This window comes from Sinocyclocheilus grahami, unplaced genomic scaffold (assembly GCF_001515645.1).
Source record: "Sinocyclocheilus grahami isolate Dianchi unplaced genomic scaffold, SAMN03320097.WGS_v1.1 scaffold2286.1, whole genome shotgun sequence".
Lineage (NCBI taxonomy): Eukaryota > Metazoa > Chordata > Actinopteri > Cypriniformes > Cyprinidae > Sinocyclocheilus > Sinocyclocheilus grahami.
The window spans coordinates 47301-65499 of NW_015507465.1; the positions used below are offsets into that span (position 1 = coordinate 47301).

The 18199-nt window shown below is 40.3% G+C and overlaps 1 protein-coding gene across 1 annotated transcript in view; it reads left to right on the forward strand.

Annotated features, from left to right (window-relative positions):
- The window catches only part of LOC107574617 (5-hydroxytryptamine receptor 3A-like), a 19207-nt gene extending 5445 nt beyond the window's left edge, over positions 1–13762 (forward strand). Inside the window, exons 2-9 of the mRNA XM_016261060.1 lie at positions 4790–4971; positions 5061–5105; positions 8003–8109; positions 9738–9910; positions 10009–10169; positions 12167–12377; positions 13094–13225; positions 13570–13762. Of these exons, the coding sequence (XP_016116546.1) occupies positions 4790–4971; positions 5061–5105; positions 8003–8109; positions 9738–9910; positions 10009–10169; positions 12167–12377; positions 13094–13225; positions 13570–13745 (1187 nt within the window). The 3' untranslated portion in view covers positions 13746–13762. The remainder of the gene's footprint in view (positions 1–4789; positions 4972–5060; positions 5106–8002; positions 8110–9737; positions 9911–10008; positions 10170–12166; positions 12378–13093; positions 13226–13569) is intronic.
- Positions 13763–18199: the final 4437 nt, after the last annotated feature.

Here is an 18199-nt window from a genome sequence, read left to right on the forward strand (position 1 = left end):
AGACCAGATGCTAGGAGCTGTGCCCCCTCAGGGGCCATGCCCACAGCTTCCATAACTCCGGGCGGGGGTGAAGAATGGCGCCCCCGCCTGAGAGAGGAGGTCCCTCCTGATCGAAATCTCCAGCGGAGAGCCGTCGAGGAGGGACACCAGGTCCGAGAACCATACTTGGGCCGGCCAGAACGGGGCTACTAGCAGCAGACGGACCCCATCCCGGCATACTCTCTCCAGAACTCCCGGGAGCAGAACAATCGGGGGAAAAGCCATCTCCAAATCTCCATCCCCCGGGCCTCAGCCACTGCCTCGACAGGATGTCTGCCCCCTGATTGAGATACCCAGGGATGTAGACTGCTCATAGTGAGAGGAGCTTCCCCCGAGCCCACAGAAGGATCTGGCATGCCAGCTTGTAAAAGGGGCGCGGACGCAGACCCCCCTGCCGATTGATGCAGGAGATCACCGTTGTGTTGTCTGTGAGGACAAGCACATGATATCCCCTTAGGTTTGGAAGGAAGTGTCTCAGAGCTCAAAACACGGCCAGCATCTCTAGGCAGTTGATGTGCCAAGTGAGATGATGGCCTTCCCACAGACTCTGGGCAGAGCGGCCACTCATGACCACCCCACAGCCCATGAGAGAGGCATCTGTCGTTAGCGTTACACGATGACAAGGAGCCCCATCGGGACTTGAACCAGGAACCAACATTTCTTCCACATGTCCAAGGCACGTAAGCATCACCGCGTGACCTTGATCATGCGAAGCGGATTCCCCCTCGGGGAAATTCCCTTGGTCCTGAGACACCACTGCAAGGGTCTCATGTACAGCAGGCCAAAAGGTATCACGTTGGACGCAGCTGCCATCAGACCCAATAGTCTTTGAAACTGTTTGACAGTGAGTGACTGGACTTTTCTTACTCTCTTGACTATCATGAGGATTGACTCGATACGAGCAGGAGACAAACGTGCCTGCATCGTGGTCGAATCCCACACCACTCCTAAATAAGTGGTTCTCTGTAGTGGAGAAAGCACACTCTTCTTGGCGTTTAGTCTTAACCCCAGCTCTCTCATATGGGTGAGGACGACATCTCGATGCCGAGCCGCCATCTTCTCCGATCGAGCCAGTATCAACCAATAGTCGATGTAATTGAGTATGCGGATGCCCTGGAGTCGCAGAGGAGCCAGAACAGCATCCACACACTTCATGAAAGTGCCGGGTGAGAGTGACTGGCCAAAGGGAAGAACACAATATTGGTATGCTTCACCCCCGAAAGCAAACCTCAGGAACTTCCAATGTTGAGGAAGGATGGAAACATGGAAATAAGCATCTTTGAGATATATCGTAACAAACTAGTCCTCGGACTGGATTTGAGATACTATCTGCTTGATAGTAAGCATCTTGAACTGAAGCCGTTTGATTCTGCTTCAGTGTTCATTTTAACACTCTTGAGTGTGGACTCAAATAAACTCTGAGGAGAATTAATTTAGCACTAGGAATTTTGTGTATAGTGTTGTAACGTGGGGTTTGGGTTTTGTTTGTGTTTCTTGTTCATTGCTAATTTTATTTTGGAGTTTAGTCATGGTTCCTGTCTAGTCATGTGGTTCCTATGCCTTCTTGTATTCCTGCTATTGGTTCCTTTGTTCATTGTGTCATGTTCTGATCGGTTGGCTAAGTCATGTGTCTTGTTCCTCATTGGTTGGATTATGTCATGTGTAAGAAATTAACTCAGTTGTAAGGGAATTAATTATTATTAATTCAGGTTTTAGAGGACTAGGATCTGAAGAGCCTAATTCAACCTGATTCGAACTGATTCTAAATTTGATAGTTTACACTTTAAATCAAGGGTCGTCCAGCGAGCCGGTGATTCTCAGTATATTTTAACAAATTAAATATGTGTTTTCCTGGCCACGGTCAACACACTTATGATAATTTGTTAGCTCTTAGAGAGGTAATTATTATGAGTAAGCTACGAGCTTGGCAGCAAGCAAGGGATCTTTGGCAACAGTTTAACCTTGAAATTATATGACACCAGACAATCCTTCTTTATAAATGAAACGTGAATTTTATTGGCTATCCTAGATTACATAAAACTAAACTAAAACACACAAAAATACACACACACATGTACAATTTCTTAGACTGCGAGTTGACTGAGTTTCATAGTTCTACCTCGCTTTCACGAGTGATGTATATTCACCTTAAGAATTTACAGAGCAGAGAATTTTGTCTTAAATTTACTGCTTAAGTGAACTCAACACCTGTTCAGCATATTAGAGAGTTTTTCGTTTACTTGCGTTCTGCTGGTTGACAGCTGAGGTGATTCCGTGGCTGATGCGGGCTTCCGGGATGTCTTTGAGGGAACCCCATTACTGGTTGGTCGCTGAGGTGACGTCGGAATGACGTCCTTTGGAAAACCCCTCGTTGGATTGGTTGGTCTTTGATGAAGCAGAGGCTTGAGCAGTTCTGCTGAAAGTCTTAGTTTGCAAGACTTTAAGTTCTTTGAAGATTTCAACGAAGTATCACTAAAGTGTTGAGTTTTAGATGTCTGGTCGCTTTGATGTTAAGCGCGTGAGCACACGTGGGGTGCTCTAACATGGCGACAGGCGAGAGCAGAAGAAGCAGCAAGCAAATCTGTTCTGCATTGAGTTTTGTTCCGCTGCATAAGTCCGTCCCATGACGCGACCTTCCAATCGCCTTCTTGCGCAGGCGGAGCATGCATACATTAACAAGAGCCCCCATTTATTAAGTTTCCGTTCGATACTAAACTTCACCGATCTCACACATATATTAATAACCTCATTTCCTAAAAAGGGGTAATAAACACTGATTAACGTTGTACCGATTAAATGAACACATCAAGCATATACAGTATATATAAGACATACAACATATTATTTGTGACTCTATGCTCCGATATTTTCATACTTTCAACGATTGTCTCAGAAATCGTCTTTTTCCTTGGAACGCAAAGGGGGAAAAGGGGAGGTGTCCTGAGGTCAGTTTCGTGTCAGAGTTGAGAGTCTGCCAAGTTTCTCCTGCTGGACAGGGAGCTATAAAATTGTCTCTTTTGTTGACGGGATTATCAATTTATGTGTTAAGTGGTCATGAGGTCCGTGTGATTTTGTGCGGGACTCTGTCTAGATACCAGGTTCTTTGTTCCGTGGTCCATTAGATGGTTTATTTATGCTGAAGCCAGTCACGAAACCCACTGACCTTAAATGAATCCAGATGGGAGGGGGTCAGTTATTGTTGTCTTAGTAATGTGTCGACATCGGAGGTGGTTTGGTAAATCATTATCTCCGTATTTTCTTTGTAAAGATAAGCAGAGCGAGGCAGGAACTCATTGGAGAGAGGTATGCCTGGGCTGACCATGGTTCATGCTTTTACGACTCTCATATGGTTTGTGTGATGTTCGGAAATGCCTTACACATGTAACCCTGATTGTTTGGTATGCATAAGCTGCGTCCCAATTAATAGGCTATGTCCTTCGAAGTGCACATTTGAAGCCAATTGGGTCATGGTGGCGCGACGAAAGCTGTCCCAATTCAAAGACCCCGTCCTACGAAGGCTGCATTTGAAGGCCGATTGCTGCGCGACGAAGACCATACCAATTCACGATGCATCCTCCCAAGGCTGCATTTGAAAGCCGATTACGTCACCGCGGCACGACGAAGGCTGCCACAATTTGAACGCAACTTCAAATGCGCCCTCCGTTTCACAGGAAAATTAAGGATACAACAGATGGATCCTTCGCAGCCTACCCTATCCCAGAATTCATAGTGCGCCGGTGACGACGGGACTTTTATTCAAACAACATAGTGAATGACAGTTCTGTGGCGGCCGACGAATACACTTATAAATGTAAGTATTGTGTTTCAATTTACTCAGATAGCTAGTGAAACACATGTGAAAAGTCAGGTGTCTTAAAAAATGCAAACTTAAACTAAAAATACCACTGCACAGATTCATTTGTTAGGTTTTCTGAGGCAAAAGTTCTCATTTTGATTTTGATCATTCCTTTACTTGGGACAAAAACTCTGCCATTGTGGCTCCAGTTTTTTAAATTTTCATTAACTAATAACATCTATGGCAGCTGTCTTCTTGCACCATTGCTACACGACAGGAGCGTCAATCGGGAACACCTGCTGGCGCAATCAGGAAATACTGCAAAGGCTAGACTCGGAGCATCCTTTGAAGACTGTGTTGGCCGCATCCTTTGAAGGACCCGTCCTCCGAAGGATGCGGTCTTTGAATTGGGACGCAGCTATAGCACTCATGTAGTCTTTGTCTCTTGTTGTGTATTGATGTTGTAACCTGCTGTTGATGAGTCAAGTCTGTTCATGCCAAGTCTCTGTTTGGATTATTTTGTATTATTTTTGGAATAAAGCTGCACTTGGGTTCTTAAACTCGCCTTCAGTGGACCTATTGTTACAAGTGTCAATATGAAAGTGATGTGACTTGTAGCCAAGTGGTAACCCATGCTCTGCATTTATCCCATCCAAACACACACACCCAGAGCAGTGGGCAGCCATTTTTACAGCAGCACCCAGAGAACTTCTTAGCGTCTGTTTCCATGGTGACTCTTCAATTTGTCACTCTGTTCTGGATTAATCACAAGAATTTATTGTGTGTTCACTGTGAACCTCTGAGTTGACTGAACATACTCCTGGACGTGATTTTGAAACCAGCTCAAGTAAACATGGTTTAATTGACAACCGAGATAACAGGGTATATGCGACAGTAAATGAACCTTGCTTTCTGGAATATACCCCAGTATGTAATAAAGTCTTATCTTCACAGGATGGGTGTCTGCTTTTACAAACTGCGAAGAAAGCACAGTTTATGGTACTGCTTATAAGGCACTTTTTGAACATCTCGGCTTGAACAAGACTGACGTTCCAAAAACCCACCTACTGCCCTACTTCATGGACCCTCCTACTGATGTTTATGTGGACCTGTATGTGACATCCATCATAGAAGTGGTATGAATCCAGCATGATTTATCTTCTTATACAAGTCATGAGTGTCAGACAGTTGTAATGTCATTATTTAACACTTAATTGATTTGCAGAATGAAAAAGCCCAGAGCCTCTCAACACAGGTCAAAATGATGACTGTAAGTTTTTTATTTTATTTTATTGTTTTGTTACGATATTTTGCTCTTATTTAAATGTTTCTCGGTTTATTTAACTCTTGCATCCTAAGAAGTTGCTTCACCATTTTTATTGTTCCTAATTTGTTTTGAGTGATTAGCTTTATGTATTGGTAATGCTAAACCACCATTTTTTAAATCTCACTTGGTTTTACCACAGCTGGTTTTTGTGTCATGGCCCATAAAAAATTGTGGTTATACAGGTGATTACAGAACCCCAGTGGTGGAAGAAGTACACAAATCGAGTACTTAAATATAATTACATATACCCTACAAATTATTACTCCAGTAAAACTATTAAATACTCCTCTTCAATTTTGGTTGAGTAAAATACACACTACAGTGTTTGTGTGTAAATATGGTGACAGCATACAATATTTGAATTTGATATGTATGTATGTATGTAGGTAGGTACACTCTAAAAAATGATGGCTTAAAAACAACACACACACACACACACACACACATAGTCATACTAGAGGCAACAGCAATAATCAAAAGATGAACATTTATTATTAAGCAAGAACACCCATGGACAAAATACAAGACAAATTGAATTTATTTGGGTGAATACAGTATAGTTTACAATATTACATTTAAAGTCGTTTAACAAGCATTTTAGACATAAAAATTGTAACATTTAAAAGTAGCATTTTAATTTTCTGTAAGTGTATTCAACCATTCTCTGTAATCGCTTTTCACCGAAATAGTGATTCTCATGCCGATGTATCGCTGAAATCTGAGCTGTTGAAGGGCTGCTGTTTATAGCTGAAAGATGCCATGACTGACTCCAAAACCTGCCCATGACCAAACAGTACTGAGATTAGAGAACATATTTTAACATCAAATTAACTTAAGCTCAGTACTATAACGAATAAAATCCATTTATGTTATGCAAGGCAAAAACATTTCCATCATGCAAAGTGACCGCTGCTGACTGACATCTCGTCCTTATGTTGTGTTGCATAAAATAATACAATTTACAGCACAGTAAAGACTTTATAAATGAAATAAAATGTATACAAACCTTTATTTCGCTGAAGAAGTTCACCAAATCAGCGGCGCTGAGAACCGCTCTCTCCTAGAAGACTCAAAAAGCCCACGCTCTGACTGTAAGTCAGCAGCTGGGTTGTTTCATCGGAGACAGGGTCACAACAGTGGTTGGGTAGGAAAAAATAACCCAGCATTAAAAATGACCCAACAACTTAATTACAGAAAAACTACCCAGCATCTGGGTAAAAATATTAAAATATTAAAAACAACCCAATAAAATGACCCAACGAGCTGAACCCAGCATTTGGGTTAAAAAATAACCCAGCACTTTTTAGAGTGTGTGTATGTACACTATATTGCCAAAAGTATTGGGACACCCCCTTTTAATGATCAGGTTTGACTACTTTAGTCATTTCCATGAGTACAAATCTTAATGTTTAAGCAATAATATTCTAGGGAATTGTGTTATTCTAATTTCATAGCAACTGTTTGGACAGGACCCTTTTCTATTATAACATGACAATGCCTCTGTGTATAAGGCAAGGTTAAAAAAGAAATGATTGATTCAGTCAGTGTGGAAGAACTTGACTGTCTGCAGAAAGCCAAGTCCTAATCCCAGCTGAACACGTGTGACTTTAAATGCAGACCTTGAGCCAAAAACTCATCACCAAACACCAATGGCATATAAATAAAGTTAGGAGTATGACATGTTTTATTTTTATTTATATATAGCCTACACACAATAAGAACAAAACTGTGCCTTTGTAAAATAAAGAAAACAAACAGGATGTGCTTTTTTTTTTTTTACTATGGCAGTTACATGTTGTAACTCAGTCACTAGCATTCATAAATCTTTTGCACTTTATAACATCCAGCTCAGTCACTTATGAAAAGATAAACTGTAGTTCATCTGAGCCTAACAATGTAAACCTTCTTCTGGATTCAACAATTAACTGACATCAGCTACAAAATCGAATGTAAGTTAGAAAATCGTAAACTGAGAAAATGTCAAGGTGTCTGGAAAGAGGTCTGTTAAAATTAGATTTACATTCCGCCTGGTCATGTGCTGAGTCTGAGAAGTGGCGTCTTTCACGTGTTGTGTTTGGCCACATTGCAGGAAGAAAGGAGCTGGGTTCCATTTAAACAATCTTGAACACAAAGGTTGTGGACAATGAACTCCTGAGCACTGGGAAGGTCCTTGGTCTTGAACACACAGATTAAGGAGCCTGGAATGTGAAAGTTCTTAAATCTGTGCAGAAGATCCGGACGATCTGTAACACACAGATTGAGGATCCCCGAAGAAAGGATTCTGAAGTTGGCGCAGAAGATTGATGCAGAGATTGAAAACTGAACATAGATTTTTGAACACTGAACATAAATGTGCTGTTAAAAGAAAGATGAATTTCATCTGGGTTTCATAATAATTAAGAAAATAAATCATATTGAAATTTATTCAAAATTTCCAAAAAAAGAAAGCTGCAATGTATCTCTGTATAACAGCGCAGATATGCAATGACTTTGCTAATAAGAGGACTCTATGAAAGCTGTTTATTGTGTTTGAACTGGTTTTGAAGACAGCACACTTGGCATTGCTCGAGGATTTCACTGTGCATGCTCTCAGGCAAGAGTGTGTCTTTAGCGTGCATCATATGCTGAGATACTGAGGTGTCCATAAACGCCTGTATAACTGAAATTTGTTGTTGGTCATGACACAAAGATGACTGCTTTGTTAAAAAAAAAATACTGGTGATTTTGCAATACAAATGCATAGAGTTTTTGAAGAAAGAAAGACAAATGGTACAGCAACCAACTTGAGAAGGACTGGCCCTTTGATGATCACCGTGAACCTTATATTCATAACTTTGCAGGCTTGGAGCAATAACATGGAGTGGCAGTACGATCAGTTTTGTGGAATTGACGCAGTTCCAGCAACAAAAGATATGTTTTGGACTCCAGATATTATTATCAAAGAAAGGTATATATTTGTATTTTTTTATTTATTTTTGCTGAATTTTCGGTAACACTTTAGAATAATGGTCCGTTGTTAACAAGTAACTATGCAGGAAGTAATAGGTAGTACTACATTAACACTTAACTTAATACTATTAACTAATAGAGAAGCAAGATTAACTAAGCAGTAAGTAGTAGCAAATTTAGGACAAATGTAGTTCCTTATTAGATATTTGATCATTATTAAATAAAAATATCCTCATTGAGAATTACTTGTGAACTATGACAAGTTAATAAAGAATAACCAATTAATTACTAATCACAACAGTAACGTCTTAAAAGTGAACAATTGGGTTCTTTATGGAAACTAATTTATGAATTTGATATTCCCCAAATAAGTAAAAGATCTACTGGTGAAATATCACTAGTGCTTCACACAAATGCATGACTGTACAGTATGTCAGATATAAAGTAAATACCTTATTAATTTACTTGAGTAATTACTGAGGAGTTAACGTGTTTTTCACTTTAAAATAATGGTCCAGATCACAGCAGTCTGGTCTGTGTGACGGAAGAAAAGTCAGTGGAGCATGTGTAATTCTACAGTGCAGGAAATACAAGACACAAAGAGAGAAGATTGAAAATAATCTTAAGGAAATAGGGGTGCAGAAACTTACTTTAAAATCAGCCCTAAGTATGCCGGAAAGAGCTCAGGTTAGAGAACTGTTGAATGCATTTAAGGGAAACTGGGCTTTATTATAGGATATGATGGTAAGGAAGGAAGGGTAATTACTGGGTATTTTGTATTTTTGGAATTGGGGGGTTCTTTTTTTTTTTCTCTCCTCCCCCTCTATCCCTAATTTATAGTAGAAATAGATTGTGAACTTACTTACTGATCCACACTCCAGAACAGAAGGGGGTAGTAATGCACCAATAAGATGGATGCCAACCGCCGTTAAAAAAGAAGAAGACTTTTTCTGATGTAATAAAAGTTATTTCTGAAAACACTAATACAACAACTAGCTACGACAGCCAAAAAATAAATAAATAAATAAAATAAAAAATAACAAAGCACTCAAGGGTCTAGTGCTCAAATGCAGCAACCGCTGCATTTCACTAATGCTCAGTCATTCCTTTATTATCTCATTAAATCTATTACTGCTTCAGTGTTATTTTAAAGGGGTGGTCGACCGGCTATTTTCGAAGGCTTGATTGTGTTTATGGGGTGCACTGTAATGTGTTCATGCTTTGTTTTAGTTTTTTTTAAATCTCATAATTTTTTCACATATTTTACTTTTATTCTACACCGCTTTTTCCGGTCTCCTAAAACGGTCTTTTGCTTTCCTGGATCTATGAAGCCCCTCCCTCAGAAATTTGCAAAGATTGGTTAGCTGGCCCAGTGTGTTGTGATTCGCTAACCGCCTAGTGCACGTTGTTCAGAAACATCACGCCAGCCAAATGAAATGCTTTTTGTTGCTTGTCTGAACAAATCCTTACATATCTCTAAAACATTTTAGCTCTATTTTTCACATAAATGATTTTCAGTAGTCTGTACAAATTACATTAAATGTGTATAGCCCTCTAATTATGCTTTGTCTTTTTAATTATGTCAGTCACGATCAGTATTACAGTTTGTTGTTGTTGTTTGTTTAGCATCAAAACAGAGTTTGGAACAAAGGAGTCTCCATATTTGCAGTTGCTCTGCTGGGACCTGTCAGTCTCAGTTGATATTTTTGCTCTGACTACTGCTTGTAAGATGGACCTCTACAGATTTCCCTTCGACACCCAAATCTGCAATATTACACTTCACTCTGCTGTGCATTCAAGTACATCTAAAATCCAAGACAAAACACAATATTTTTATATAAATTAATTGTAAAAAAAAATAAATCAAGGAAATTGTTTATTGTCTGTTTTCTCACAGTTGGTGAGCTTACCATCGATCCATTTTCTGATAATAAAAACATTACGCATGAATCCAAGGAGTTCTTTCAAGCTCAGGGAGAGTGGGAACTCCTCAGTATAGATGCTTCTAAATCTAATGCCGCTCTTCTAGGTTATTTACAGGATCTGCTGATATACAAGGTACAGAACACAGAGCGTGCAAGATTAATTATTAAAATTAAATGTATAACTAGAATGCTAAAAAAGCCTGGCCATCTGGCCATTCTTTACCACCGAGAGTGTGCAAAACATGTGCCAGAACTAAATAATTTGATTTTCATTTTAACCTTTAAAAGGGTGGGGCATACAAAATTCCCGCACATCCTGCACAAACATATTTTTCTTTAAAAAAAAAAAGCTTTTATTTTCAATTTTACAATTTATATCAGGAAAAATAACATGTAAAGATTAAATGCCAAAGTTTGATAAAAAAAAAAAAAAAAACATTTTTTTGATGGATTTTTTATTTTTTTTATTTTAATGATGGCTTTTATAATATATTTTTTTTTCATTTTTACAGTCAACATGCAAATTTTGTGTTTATCAGTGATTGGGACTCAGTGGTGTAACTACAGACCCGTGGGGCCCGTGCAGCAGGGGGATCACTGCCCCTGACGACGAAATGACTATATCAATATAAATATAAATATTAATAATACAATATAATTACCGGCGAGAGTCTTAACAGTAGTGAATAAATATATAAATTTGCATTTATTATTTGTGTGATTTAATGGTCTAGTGGCAGAATTTTTGTCACGCATTTCTGAGGTTCTGGGTTCTAATTCACCCTCGTATAGTTTATTTTTTCCTCATTAAAACCAAAAGTGTTCATTTTGTGCTTTTACCAGAACGAAGCACTCGATCGTCTGTGTGAAGACTGCGCATTGTGCACGAGTGCCAAGGGAGAACTAATAACAGCACCAACGGGCACTCGCCATAACACATTCCAGCGATAGACGCCTGTTATTTAACACAGACCAATTAATTTCTTATCGAATGGAGATGTTTCTGTGACCGTGCGTGCCATGAGATGTTGCAAAAAGTGGTGAGGTGTTGGGGACACCGGCTGCCCAATTCACCCGTAACCAAAGAAGAAACCTGAGGAGAAAAAGGCAGTTGGTTCTAGCCCCAGAGCTCGCTCCAGTGTCGGCCCCAGCCCCAGAGCTTGCTCCAGTATTGGCTCCAGCCCCAGAGCTCGCTCCTGCGTGGGCCCCTGTTCCCAAGTATAGCCCACGGAGGGCTCCTGTCCCCGAGTTTAGCCCAGTGAGGGCTCCCGTCCCCGAGTTTAGCCCAGTGAGGGTTCCTGTCCCTGAGTCGAGGCCAGGGAGGGATCCTGATCCCCCGTTGAGCCCAGGGAGGGCTCCTGATCCGCAGTTCAATCCCCGGTTTTGGCCTTAGAGCCCGCTATCCTCTCAAAGGATTTTCTTTGTGGGGGGGGGGGTAGTAGGGCTCCAGCCATAGAGGCCGGGGTGGGGGCTGGGGCCGCAGCCTCGGAAGCTGCTCTGCCATGGCCCCCTGAGTTCCCTGCTCCGAATAGAAAATAGTTATTTCAAATTGTAATAATCTTTCACAATATTAGCCTACTGTATTTTTAATCAAATAAATACTGCCATGGTGGTCATAAGAGACTTCATTATATCTACAGTATATCTACCGAAAACTATACACTGTGTTCCAAATTATTATGTATTATAAAGGAAATAAAAAGGAAATATTTTCATATTTTTTTTGATAACTGTCATCAATCTCAGAGAGGTTTCTTAAATAGTTTGCCAGGTCTTCTTAAAGAGATTGTTCCACATTATTAAGCAAGTCACAGTTCTCATGCAATTTGTATTAAAAAGACCGGTTTTTGAAGTTGCTGGTGTCTCTGGAGTCCCAACAACCTCTCCATGCAAGCTGGCACTTCTAACCAACGCTTTTAAATTTTGGCACATACTTTTCACACATTCTGTGGCAATAAAATGGCCAATACGGCTCTGCCTTTATTATAATTAATTCATGTTGAATTAATTTCTCTCATTTTATATTGTATTATTCTGCAAACAAAACTGTTAACACACTTGCTCTTGATTTCAATACTGATTTGGTTTCACTGCTGTATTGTTTAGACATTTTCTGTTTGTCCATGGCAGATCACCATCAAGAGGAGACCTCTACTGTATTTCATAAACATTATAATACCAGTATTTTTCTTCCTTGTGCTGGATGTGATGTCCTTCTTCATTGACGCAAGTGGAGCAGACAAGCTGAGCTTTAAAGTGACTTTACTGCTGTCTATTTCGGTTTTGCTGCTGATTCTTAACGACACGCTGCCCTCTACAGCTAATGCAATCCCATTGATTGGTGAGTCTAACACTGACATGCTCATCATGGCTAAATTATTTAAAAATGCAATCTATAAGTTGGATGGTTCGAATTAGGCATTTAACCTAGAGTACAGAGAATTAATTTTTTCCTATGAAATAAAAAATAGGTGAGTCAGTTGCACTCACCACGGACATTTAAGGACATTCTTTAAGTAGTATTTAAAGGGGACATTGGATTAAATTTTCTCTTTTTTTTCTTCTTTTTTTAGCTTTTCTTGCATTCAGTCAGGTTTCTGGCATGTCTGCCAGCTCAGAAAAGCTGAAAAGAAAACATGCAGCCAGTTTATTATGGGCTGTCTGAGTCTGAACCTCTGTCATCCAGCGAGCTTTTCAGTTTGCAGCAGGTTAACGTTGAGGAATTTTAACCAAAGTATGTTACCGGCATTTCATGAAGTCCCTAAAGAATCATACCAACTTGTGTAAAATGGGCATCTGATGTCCCCTTTAAGCAATTATTGGAGAGGGTCACAGAGCCAGAGTGTTTACACTTTTTAAGGATAGCAACCAACTAATGATTTACTTATAGTTGTCTCTATATTTAAGGGAATGAGAAAGTATTTTTTAACCCGAAAAAAAAAAAAAAGAACTGTAGAGAAATACCACATGCCTCCGCTTCCACATGATTTAAACAAACAAAAAATGCTATTTCAAAGGCAATTCAGCTGTTTCCATCATAGTTTGTTCTCTTCACAGGCATTTACTGCAGTGTGATTTTCAGTCTCATTGGTTTCAGCATTCTGGAGACCATCCTTGTGTCTTTCCTGATGGCTAAAGGAGCCGAGAAGAGATCAGTGGAAAACACAGCTGCTGTTAGTGGCCGAGATGGTAAGAGTCAAGACAGCATACGATTATGTGATTTTTTTTTTCTTATCTTATACTTTCAGTTCTCAAATTAAGGTTTATTAGTGGAATTAAGTTTAAGATTTGCTTGCTTTGTCATTCTGGTACACAGGAGAAAGGAAAGCAAATACAATTGACCTTTGAATAAACCTCATCAAAATCACATGCTATCTATTTTTTTGTTTTATTTGTTTTTATTATTATTCTACTTTTTCTATGAAAGTGTCAGCAATTATTCTTCACTGAAGAATTGTATATATGGGATAATGTAGACCACACTACATATAGTGTTTATTCAGAGCAGACATGTTTTGTATTCCCTCTTATAGATATTGTAAGAGACCTGCACAACTCCCCAGACTCAGTTAGAGATCAGAATGGGATGCAGAGATCACTGTGCTGGATTCGAGTGGCAAGAATCATAGATGTGACTTTCTTGGTTCTTTATTTAGTGACCATTATTGTGTTTCTGACCATGCTTGGGAAGAGCTGGGTTTCATACTGATGTCTCGTATACATGAAATGCCATACAATACTAACTGTCATTTACAGTTTGTACATAGTTTATATAGACATTAATAATAAAAAAATCCTGCTAAAATCAATTGGAGAGATATTATGTCATGGATATTATTATGGATATTTAATTATTTTTGTATTACCTTACACGTCAATTATATATTCTTTAGGCACCTGCTGTCACACAGAGTCTTATGCTGGCTGGATTGTGGTGTCTGGTCACAGTGAGAAGATGCAGGGTTAACACTGTGCTTTTTACTTTTTTTTTTTTTATTTCAAACTTAAAGCATGGTTTCAAATCGCAAAGTTTAAATTACGTCTAGCTAGTGCACTTAACAACAATTAGGTCAGTAGGCAGAGAGGAGGCGGGTGTTCAGATGCGTTCGACCACATGAGCTTTTACAATAAAGCAATCCGGTGAAGCTCAAAATATTTTAGACACCGCTTACAACAGTATTTAGTGTTGTCCACTTGTGATCAGATCAATGAAAATGCTTCTTAAACAGGGCCTAGGAGTGAGAGATGCAAACCTGACAGCAGAGAGTGTTAGGTGTTTCCCTGGTCACACCACATATTGATTTGGTTTAGGTAGCAGAAGTTAATTGCTAAATAAAAGTGGACTCACTTTATATTAAGTGTATTCAACTGTACTTATTTGATGCAATGCATTTATTGTGCACAAAAGCCATGTAACTTTTCTGTTGCTGTGTATTTGAATAATTCAGTAAATGACTCTGCATATGTCTCTTTTATAATTCTGGAAAGTGTGATAAACTCTAGACAATGCTAGAGATTTCCTGATCATATCTAATCATTTTTTTATCTAAGATAAATTGCTTACAGTAGCTATCTAAGTTCTGGGCTGTGATGTTGCAAATGGTAATATTATATTATACATATTTCATATTTGTAAATTAGCATTACAATTTTTACTAATTTGAACTTAACTGATTGTATGAATCAAGGCATTTTAATTATTCTGCCCGGAAAATGCATCATTCATTTGATACAGCCTCATTGAGTTAAGAAGAGAGTAAAATAACACATTGCATGCTCTGCATCACAGGTCAGTCCTCTCCGTGCAGATTTTACTTTTATATTTTACTGATAGTTTACTTGACTAAGATCACTAACCCTTTCTATCATTTAATATGATTATCACTGCATTTATATTTCTGAAGTTTTGAAATAGTTCTCTCAACTTATCTGCAAAATTGTTTATCTTGGGTAAATACCATTCAAAGTGAGCATCATTATGCCCTAGTCCTTGCCAAAGGCAGAGAACTTGAACTGAGGACTCTGAAGGTTTGCTAAGACTGCTGTAGAAAATAAAGGTGAAAGAACTGTCTGAGATACTTATTTTATAGAATAAAGATTTCTCTCTTAAAATGATGTCTGTCAGTTGGTCATTTGCTGCATATTTACAGCATCGGAGTAGTATTTGAGGCTAAGCATATCCCATCCGTCATCATGTTCAGGAGCTGACATTATGTATTAGGCATAATTTGGCAGTAAACCATAAAGTGCACACTGTATTGGTGCAGAGATGAATGTGCATGTTTTGTAAAACTTTTACAACTGCTTTTTATCATTTAATAACAAACACAGGAACTTCAGTTACATTGGAACTTTTGCATTTACATTTGGATGTTTATTTTAATATAAATACTGAAAAACAAAATGTGTAAATAAAGCTCTGTAAAAACTTTGTTGCATTTTTATAACATGATCAACAAGATGCTATGATGTAGTTTGTCCCATCGGGTAATTAATAGTTCCCATTCAAGGGAACTTCGAACTGCGTCCTCTAGGGGTCGCTATGTCGTGACCCGTGTCTGAAGCATACATTGAAAAAACACCAACAAAACGTTGGCCGGCGGCAGCCATGACGTCCCTACCGGTGCGACTATAGTATAAATAGGTGCCGGGAGAATACATCATCCTCTTCTTCGTCTTCACTGACTGTTTTGTTTGAAGCATGCATTTGAATGTGGTAAGAGCGATCTCTATCCTATTATTATGGCGAGCACTAGCAGAACGTTTAGAGGATGTGTGCATCCGTGTTGTCGTTGTTTAAACATCTGATGACACACGATCTATGCGTTATTTGTTTGGGCAAAGAGCATGCACGCGATGTCTCCGAGGTGGCAATCGGCGTGCACTGCGAGAGTGCGCCGCACCACGGATCTCGCTCTCCGTGCTACTAAGCAGGCCACCTCTGCTGGTGGCAGGTTCATGGCGGCTATGGTAGTGGCAGAGGGACATCTCTGGATGAACCTAGCAGATATTGGGAAAAAGAGAGGGGCTTTCTTCTCGATGTGCCGGTTTTTGCCTTACGTATTAGGCACGCTCAGCGGCCTTCACGGAAAGTCCAGGTCTGAGCACGAACAACCTAGGGGTTTTATTTGATCCTCAGTTTGAGGATCAGAGACGAGCACAGAAGGCTAGTGTCGCAACTCACGCTCCTCCCCCACCTGTGGTTAGGGGTAAGAAGTATCACGGGTCAAAGGGAGGTAGGCAAGACCTAAGGGATGTGATCCAGACAAGGCGTCAGCGCTTTTGTCCGGATCGGAGTGATAGTTGAGTATCTACTCATTTCCCTCGGGGGGTTTTAACATCTACCCTTATCTTCCCCTTCCTAATTCCCCTGTAACCACCATCTCTCCACCTGACCGAGGTTAGGTGGAAACTTCCTGCATAACAGTCTCCTACTGGACCTATGATGTTTTTGGTTGGTTCTATGGCTTCATATGGCGCTTTTCCACTGCATGGTATGGCACGGTTCGGCTTGGTACAGTTCACTTTTTGGGGGTTTTCCACTGGGTACAGTACCTGGTACCTGGTACTTTTTTTAGTACCACCTCGGTTGGAGTTCCAAGTAAACCGTACCATTACCAAAACGTGATGTGTAAACTCTGCTGATCACAGATTGGCCGGAGAGAATTGTCACTACCTGTGACTACCACTGAACTTGCGACATAAACACAAAAGAACCGCTAGATTTAAATCATCACAGCCAGCGAAGGATCAAACGCAACTGTTTGGAACGAGCGCACCTTTTTTAACAACCAAAAAGTTTTATTGTCTGTTGCGGAAGAACAGACGTTCCTCTCGTTGATAGCAGAGGAGCGGATCCAGCGAGAGCTTGATGGGGCGACGCGCAATTAAACCGTTTTTTTTAGGAGTCGTGGTAGTAGAGGCGACGCAACTATAACGACATGTGAATAATCCCACCCACTCTAAAGCGGTACTGAACTGCAGTGGAAACGCAAACCGTGCCGTACCACGCAGTGGAAAAACGCCAATAGTGACCACCTTACTGATGGTCCGGTCTAGAGGCTTCTCCGGACAAGGCTCCGGCGTGGGAACCATGGTGGGTGAGTACGATACATTTCTTAATATATTTATATATATATATATGTGTGTATATATATATGTGTTTATGTGCTGGTGGTTGAGTATATAACCCTTCAGCTAGTTTTCTTTGCAGTGTTTCCCGGGACCTGTGTGTTTCTGTCCTTTTCCAGGGTAGGTCCTCGGTGAGCACTCCCTCTGCTGGATTCAGAAACCGGGTGCTCGACTCGCAGTGTTTATCTCACTCGTCGATATATATGTCCAGCTGGTACGATAAGCCGGGTTTTGGCTTCATACTTCCTGACATAAGTGGTAAGTGGGCACATTATGCTTTGCCCACTTTTCTAAAATCCTGTAAGGTAAGGGTTATGCGTTATTACATCGTTCCCTTTCTCTGAGTCGGTTTAGACCCCGGTACCTTGGGCTCCACTCAACTAGTGTGTCTCTGTCGACACTTTGGAAGCATCACTCCCCTCACCATTGAGGGTTATTGTGAGCATGGTGCTTTCTTTCGAGCGTTTAATTCTCTCTGATGAGTTGGATTCCTCGCTCCATGGGCTGTTCTTGTGGTAGTGTTGAGCAGTGCTCCCCTTTTATCTAAGGGTTACCTGGAATGAGCACACTTTCCTCTGAATTCAGAGTTCTCCTCTCATATGAGAAGTTGAGTTCTCTGTTTTTCCAGAGCACCTGGAACCAGCAGCATCAGGCAAATTAGGCCCTTCCTCTGCCTCTCTGATGCGCTGAGTGTTTGGCTAGCTTGCAGAATTCTTACCCTTCTGATTCTACAATCACGCTGTAGGTCGAGCCCCCTCTCGTTGAGAGCTGGGTTTGTGCTCCCTCAGCTAAGGTAAACTACTGCTAGCCGTTCCAGCATTGGGACATGCTGTAGGTAGAGCTCCCTTCTCGACTGAGAACTGGGTGTGTTGCTCCCTCAGCTAAGTAAATTATTGCTAGCTGTTCCAGCTTTGGAATATGCTGCAGGTCGAGCCTCCTCTCCTTTGAGCACTAGGGGTGTTGCTCCCTCAACTGAGTAACTGCTAGCTGTTCCACCTGTGGAACATGCTGTAGGTCGAGCTCCCTCTCGAT